Genomic DNA, 8,048 nt, shown 5'->3' with positions numbered 1-8,048 from the left:
CCCACGATCAACCAACCCCTGGCTTCTATGGCAGAATCATACAGGTAAGTAAGGGCCGCTCTAAGTCCTATTTCGTATTATGTGTGCGTTGCAAAGGTATTTTTTCTTTTGGTTTCTTTTAATGTGTTTTTTTTTCCATAGTTGCACAGGACTGGGAAGTCACGTGTAGTGATGACGTCTTGCAAACGCCCGAATTACGCACACGTGTGGTATGTGTGTTTGTGTGTGTGTGTGTTTGTGTGTGTGTATGTTTGTGTGTGTGTGTAGGGGATCATGCATACGTATGTGTGTATATATATATATATATATATATATTTATAGATATATATGTATATGTATATATATACAATACATCGAATATCGCGGGTGTTACGTTCCCAAACCCCTAGCGATAGGTGAAAATCCGCGAAGTAGAAACAGTACTGTACTGTATATATATATTTTTAAAATTATTTTTATAATTTGTATATATTTGTTTTATTATAAATATATACACGCTCGCCTCCCGAATTTCGTTTTCCATACAGTATGTGCTATTCTTTGTTTACTCATCTACGGGTCACTACGTATTTTCTTTTCAGATATTTTAATTAATGTGTTATACAGTACAGTACTATTATTTATTTATTCATTTAAGGCGAGAAAGTGCTTATTTTACCACAGAAATAATTAAAACCTAAAGACACACAAATACCAACCGGCTGCTGAAAATCGCGATATAAATTAACATACATTAGCCAGAAAAAACCCGCGATGAACTGAGGGCGCGATAAATGAATCGCGATACGACGAGTGATTACTGTACACACACACACACACACACACACACACGCACACGCACACGCACACACACACACACACACACATATATATATATATATATATATATTCTAGAGTCATGTACGTAGGTGTGCATCTATATATTTTGTCTATCTCTCGATCGATCGATCGTTCTATCTATCTATCTATCTATCTATTTATCTATCTATCTTTCTATCTGTTTGTTTCTATCTGCCTATCATTTTACCGGTCTATCTATGAAAATATACTCTCTCTCTCTCTCTCTCTCTCTCTCTCTCTCTCTCCCTCTCTGCATGTCTTTATATATTTCTATATGTATCTATCAATCTCTCAATCCTTCGATCGATCCATCTGCTACCCACCTACCTACCTCTATCCATCACAGTATGTCTGTATGTATATATATATATAGATATGAACACATACCTGACTATCAAACTGTCTGCATTTCATTTCTATTTATCCACCTATCTATGTTTCCATCTTCCTGCTTTATCGTCTCTCCTTGATTATATATATATATATATATATATATGCCTCTATCGGCCACCATATCTGTTTCTTCATCTGTCTGTCTTTCTATCAATTGCTCATCTCTCTCTCTCACTTTCTCAGACTATACATATACATACATACACATACATATCAGTGTATCGATCTATATATCTATATCTATATATATAAATCTATCTATTTAAATCTCTGTCTCTCGCACACACACCTATATATATAAACACACACATACACACCTGTCTATCTATCTGAACACCTATCCATCTATTTCGTTTCCTATAATTATCTCAGCATCGTTTCCACGTCTGTGAGAAAGAAAAGGAAGTAAGAATATAAAGCAAAGACACAAAAACCAAAACAACAAAGACAATAATACGCATTACACACACACACACATACACACGTAAGTCTACGTACGTATGCACATACAAATAATTATACACACACACACACATTTATATATATACATGTACAGGTTGTGTGTGTGTATATATATATATATATATATATATATATATATATATATATACACATATATATACACCCTGTACATGCAGGTGATAGGAATTTCACTGATATTAGTTTTATGGTCAATTAAACAGACGAAGGAGTCTTGGGAGAGCAGAGGAAGCGAAAGAATGGTAAAAACCGATTCCAAGACGCATTCGTCTAGGATAATTATTTTCGAGAAGGAGCAAAGATGAATAAGGTGGGGGGGCGAAGGCAGCGGGGGGAGAATGTCATAGTGTGATGGTGGAGGTGGTGAAGTCTGCAACGATCGCGCGCGCGCGTGTATGCGTGTGAGAGAGAGAGAGAGAGAGAGAATGTGAGAGAGGGAGAGGTATGTGAATGTCTTGGATGGGTCTTGTGACTTTGAGGGTCATAGACCAACAAGCTTTATACATACATACACACACACATATATATATATTCACTAGTACCTATGTATGTTGCATATACGTACATACATATATATATATGTATCTATATATGTGTGTGTTTATGTACACACACACACACACGTATGTCATGCATATTGAAATATCAATTCATTAGATTGTGTGTATGTATATATATATATATATATATATATATATATATATATATACACATATATATGAGTGTATATAGTTTACTTATCTATATATGTGTGTATAAACATATACATATATATCATGCATATTAAAATGTGTGCAAATATGTGAGTATATATATGTTTGTGTGTATGTGAGTATGTATGCACATGTGTGTTTGTGAATATATACACACACACACATATATATACTCATACATGCACAAAGACATACATACACTAAAATATTTTCTCACTCTATACACAGAAACACGCGTGCTTTAAATGTATATACACAAACACGCTCTCTCTCACACACACGCGCACATATTTCTAGAACTACTTTGACAGTAATGTGTATACAAGCTCATATATACATGTTTAAGTGCATGCATAAATACATACACATACATACACCTTTGTTTATAAATTAGCCGTGTACTGTATTACGAATAATTGAAACGCGAGAGTCTATATAAAAATTTGTGTGTATGTGTGCGTGTATATATATATGTATGTGTGTGTGTGTCTGTGCGTCTCTATGTGTGCATATATGTGTATGTATATATGCATGTAGATATAAATATATATATATATATGTTTCCATATGTATATATACATGTGTGTATATGTATATATATATATGTATGTGTATATACATATGTATATATGTATACATATATAGGCCCAAGCGTTACTGTGTGACATAAAATTTGCTTCCCAACCACATGGATCCATGTTCGAATTGAACAAGATTTAATCACAACTTACAACAATTGTTTCTGCACATTGGTAACTACACTACCCTCATACCAATATAATTGCTGTTATTTATTTAAAATTTCATGAAATCCAAGTTCTCCCTTTAAAATTATATATATTTTTTTATCTCTCGAACCTTTTAAGAATAAAAAAAATAATAATAATAATATGTAGTTGCTGTGATGCTGATTATTTCCCCTTTATTTCTATTGCAGAGACTTAAAAGGTTGGGACGTGGGAACTAGTCTAGGGTAAGTTAAATACTTTTGTCACAAAACTCTTCTTGTATTTTAGATGGGTCATTATACTAACAAGACCTACGTGCTGGTTCTATTTCACTTGTTTTATCATTTTTCGCTTATATAGCAATATATATATATATATATATATATATATATATATATATATATATTTAACATCTTACACTAATATTACTGCAACTGTTGACGTCATAGAAGATAATCCTCGGTGATTGGTTGTAATTAAAGCTATCTTCTTCAACAAGAGACATGCCTGTATTTCGTCTTTTTCATCTCCAATACCTCCTTGATTTCAATGTATTTCCCCGTAAATTTGTTCTGCATAGATTGATCTTACTAGTAAAACTTTCACGAGTGCCTGATGAAATGATGTTACGTAATTATGTAATATTATTGAATAAGTGACAACGCTAGGAAACCCATGTTGCGTTCCTGTTCCTTTTACATATATATGTGTTGCTACTAGGATGACAATATCAGATTACCTGAATTTATATTTTCTCTTCTTCCGATTGATGTAATCTAAGTGTACTCCTCTGTAAGTTTTTTCAAGACTTAGTTTTGGAAAGTGAACAGTTTGTAGATACCTGATAAAAGGCTGGTGATTTTAGCGTAGATCATACATTGATTATAAATAAAATGCCAGGCTATTGAAACACATGTAACATGTATTGAACTGTCATTGTATTTTCCTCTTTATATATATATATATATATATGTTTACATTAATTTTGGTTCTACCCGTTTCTTTTGCAGGGGTATGCCTACAGTACCCAACTATTCCTTATCAAACAACATAACCGGAAATCCTGCATGTCTACAATCAAACGCTTCTTCCTATTCATGTATGCTCCCGGGTATGTATAACACTTTCATTGCACCTCACACTCACACCAACTTTTATTAATCTATATGATATATACACACGCCTGAAACGCTTATATCAATGTGTGTGTAAGTGCGTGTGCGTCTGTGGGTTGCTGGGTATAGATGTGACTGCCATTTACGAGACAATCATAATCCTCGCTGGCTAGTTGAACCTATAATTTATCTTACCAAGTGGACAATGATTATACTTACGTAAAAATGTGTGTGTTTATGTATATATATATTTGTGTGTGCGGATGCAAATAAATGTATGTGTATATACATTTATACACACACATATATAGGTATATAGGTGCATATATAAATGTATGTATGTATGTATATTTGAATGCATTGCTTATATATATAGGCATGTAAGTGCATTTATGATTATGTAGTTATGTACATACATACATACATATATACATATATATATATCCTTTTCTCTATCGGAGTACACACGTATGCATATATGTGCATATATATTTATGTATTGGAGTATACGTATATGTGTGTGTGTGTATGTATACATACATACGTACATGTATCGATATTTCTTGAAGGTTTATGACGAAATTCAAAGTTCGAATAGCGTTTGTCTCCCGTAGACAAATGTAATTAATGCGGTCAACGTTCAGTTACAACGCCAGCGTGTATAATATATGCTTATGGACGTGTTTCTACATTCAGTTCGTATATAATATAATATACAATAGAATATATAGGCATAAATTTGATATATCATATATATATGATAGACATTTTTCATTTTGTGTTCAAATGTACACTAATTTTATATGAAAATCGTGTATTGACTTTGTATACATGCCAGGGAGTTAGTAGAAAAAAATTCTACAATTTTTCCTACCGTATATTCATTTTAAGAAATGATTTTAGCAATTTCTGAAGTTTAATCGGAATTTTTATTTGCTGCCGAATGAAACTGCGTGGTAGATTTGAAAAATTATAATATATAAGGATGAGACACGTGTTATTTTGTCTCTAATTTAGATGTTAATGTTTGGCGTACCCACTGATGAGAACTCCGCCTTGCAAATTATTTTATTTGCTAATTAAATTCTAAATTTAAGGTCCGGCTGTAAAACATGGTAAACGTTTTTATTTTTCATTCCCTTCGAAATTACTGTTAACTGTGATTTGGACTTTCTTCTAACATGTAAGGCTACCTGTTAAGGCTCACCTCTTTATGTGTTTAAATGAACATTAATATTATATATGATAGACAGATATATATATATATATATATATATATATATATAGATAGATAGATAGATAGATGACATTAGCGAACGGCTGTGGTAAATGTTATATGAAATATATCAAATTAATATTTAGTGGTTCTGATCGTTATTATTGCTGTTTAGCCCCAGGCTGCTTCTGGTCCAGCAGACCTATGACAGGTAGGTGGTTGATATTTAGCCCCCGGTTCACCTATGATCCAGCAAACTTATATTGACAGGTAGGTAGAACGACCAAGAACGTTTTACTCGTCCATAAATTCATATAGCTACAATCATCGTTGTTCAGTTTTGGTTTTATTTGCGGGGCACGGTTTCGAATTTTGGCGGTGTCGAGGGGAGTTGTGGGCTTACCAATCACATTGCTCTGGGTTCGTTTCCCACTGCGTGAAATCTTGGGTACGCGTTTTCTAATACAACCTCGTGCCGATCAAAGCCTTGTGATTGGATTTGGTAAAGGGAAACTGAAAGAAGCCCGTCGTGTGGGCGTATTGTATTCTCTCCAGTGACCAAACTGTTTCTGCATATCAGTTAAAGACCATCCTGTATACTCTTGGAATATCTATCCATTAATACATCTTCTCCTCGACTTACGACCGAGTTCCGTTCCGACTGACAGGTCGTAAGTCGATCTGTTCGTATGTCGGATAGTTTTCAATACTATTTTCCTTCAAACACAACTGATGCTAAAAAGCGACTGAGTGAGAGACCAGAGGCTGGCAGTGGATGCCTAGGTCTGCGGGGAGGGGCCTGCGTTACCAGATACCGCCATAGTTGTCCTACGCGTAGCTGCCCAACGTCCGAAAATCGATCATTTATTTATTTATTTTATTTTATTTATTCATTCATTTTTTCGTGGTCGTAAGCGCGGAGGATCGAAAGTTCCATAGGTCGTAAGTCGAGGAGAAGGTGTACATCTGTCTAGCCATGTACGTTATCTATCTTTATCGCCACCTATCTCTCTGTCTGTATATCTATATATGGCTACACCACTCTCTCTCTCTCTATCAGTTTATCTTTCGACTTTTCTACCGATCAATCTATCGATTTGTCAGTTTATTTATCGAACTATGTATCTCTCCATCTTCGAATATGTCTATCTAAACTGATTTGTATCTATGTAAGTAATTTCTTACCCGCTTATTCTTTGAATCATTTCGTTTATCGTATCTATCTATCTGTCTATCTATCATCCTACCTAACTGTCTGTCTGTCTGTCTGTCTATCTATCTATCTATCTATCTCCCCCCCTCTCTATCTATTTATTTATATACATCTATCTATCTATCTATGCATACATTCATCCATTGTTGTATCTCTCTCGAACTACCTTCCAACCTGTCTATCTTTCTGTTTATCCATTTTCTCAGCCACCCACCTGCCCACCTCCACCATTTCTTATGAATTCCTTCAAAGAATTCTTCAAGTGAGATTCTCTGTTTTCTGTGTTTGTTCTGTTGTATAGAGAGGAATGGTGGGCAGTGGCGGTGGGGGGGGGGACTCTGTCGGGGAAGAATACGAAAATATAACGATAAAAAAATGAAGGTGATAGTGATGACGGCTGGGGTAGTGCTGACGATGATGGTGATGGTGATGGTGATAACGAAAGTATAGAAATGAAAAAAAAAATGAAATATATGAAAGATAATGAAATTGAAGAACAAGTAGTGGTGGAGATGGTGGTGATGATGGTGGTGGTGGTGTGGAGTGAAGATCAAAACCAATAGCAACAAGAGATAAAGGGGAGAAAATAGATAAATAAAAAGTAAAAGATGGTGGAGAAGAAAGCAAAGCGTTCCCCCATCCTAAAATAAAAAAAAGCGAAAAGGTAAAAGAAGAAAAGGGAAGAGAAAAAGACGAGGATGAAGAAACGAAAAGAGAAAAAGGGGGACGAGAAGGAAGAAAGGTAGGGGAAGAAACGAAAGAGAAGAAGGGAGAAGACGCAGAGATTAAAAAGGAAGGAAGAAGAAAGGAGGCGATGAAGACGATTGAAGGAAGATGGAGGAAGAACAAAGATAGGGACGAGGAGGGAAGGGAAAGGAAGGAAGGAAGAAAGAAAATGTAAGAGAGAGAGAGAGAGAGAGAGAGAGAGAGAGAGAGAGGAAGAAAGAGATGAAAAAGGAAGGAAGAAGGAGACGATGAGGAAGATTGGAGGAAGAACAAAGACAGGGACGAAGAAGGAAAAAGAGAAAGAAAGAGACGAAGAAGAATAAGTTGAAGGAAGTATATGAAGGAAGAGGAAGAAGATTGAAAAAGAAGAGGATGGGAGAAAGAGACAAAGAAGAAGAGAGGAGAAGAAGGCAGAAAGAGAGAGAAAACGAAGAAGAAAGAGATGAAGAAAAAGAAGCAGAGAGGAAAAGAAAAGGAAGAAGTTGTAGAAAAGAAGAACGAATTAGGAGAAACGAAGAAAAATGTGAAAATGAAGAAGAGAGAAGAAAGAAAAAGTTGGCTTCTGTCAATGTCAGCAGTTTTAAAAGACAAAGAGAATGGAACGAAAGACTCAGAAAAATTCTT

General features: G+C 34.8%; 1 protein-coding gene across 2 annotated transcripts in view; it reads left to right on the top strand.

The window, feature by feature from the left end:
* The first annotated feature begins 6 nt into the window (after positions 1-6).
* Positions 7-8,048, top strand: part of LOC106874021 (paired box protein Pax-6) — a 22,774-nt gene continuing 14,732 nt past the window's right edge. For both annotated transcript variants that reach the window (XM_014921581.2, XM_014921582.2), the window contains exons 1-3: positions 7-44; positions 3,364-3,399; positions 4,165-4,265. In XM_014921581.2, coding sequence (XP_014777067.1) covers positions 28-44; positions 3,364-3,399; positions 4,165-4,265 — 154 coding nt within the window. In that variant the 5' untranslated portion in view covers positions 7-27. The remainder of the gene's footprint in view (positions 45-3,363; positions 3,400-4,164; positions 4,266-8,048) is intronic.

This window comes from Octopus bimaculoides, unplaced genomic scaffold (assembly GCF_001194135.2).
Source record: "Octopus bimaculoides isolate UCB-OBI-ISO-001 unplaced genomic scaffold, ASM119413v2 Scaffold_38852, whole genome shotgun sequence".
Taxonomy (NCBI): Eukaryota; Metazoa; Mollusca; class Cephalopoda; order Octopoda; family Octopodidae; genus Octopus; species Octopus bimaculoides.
The sequence above is the reverse complement of the archived record's forward strand: the minus strand, read 5'-3'. Positions and strand labels throughout refer to the sequence as shown.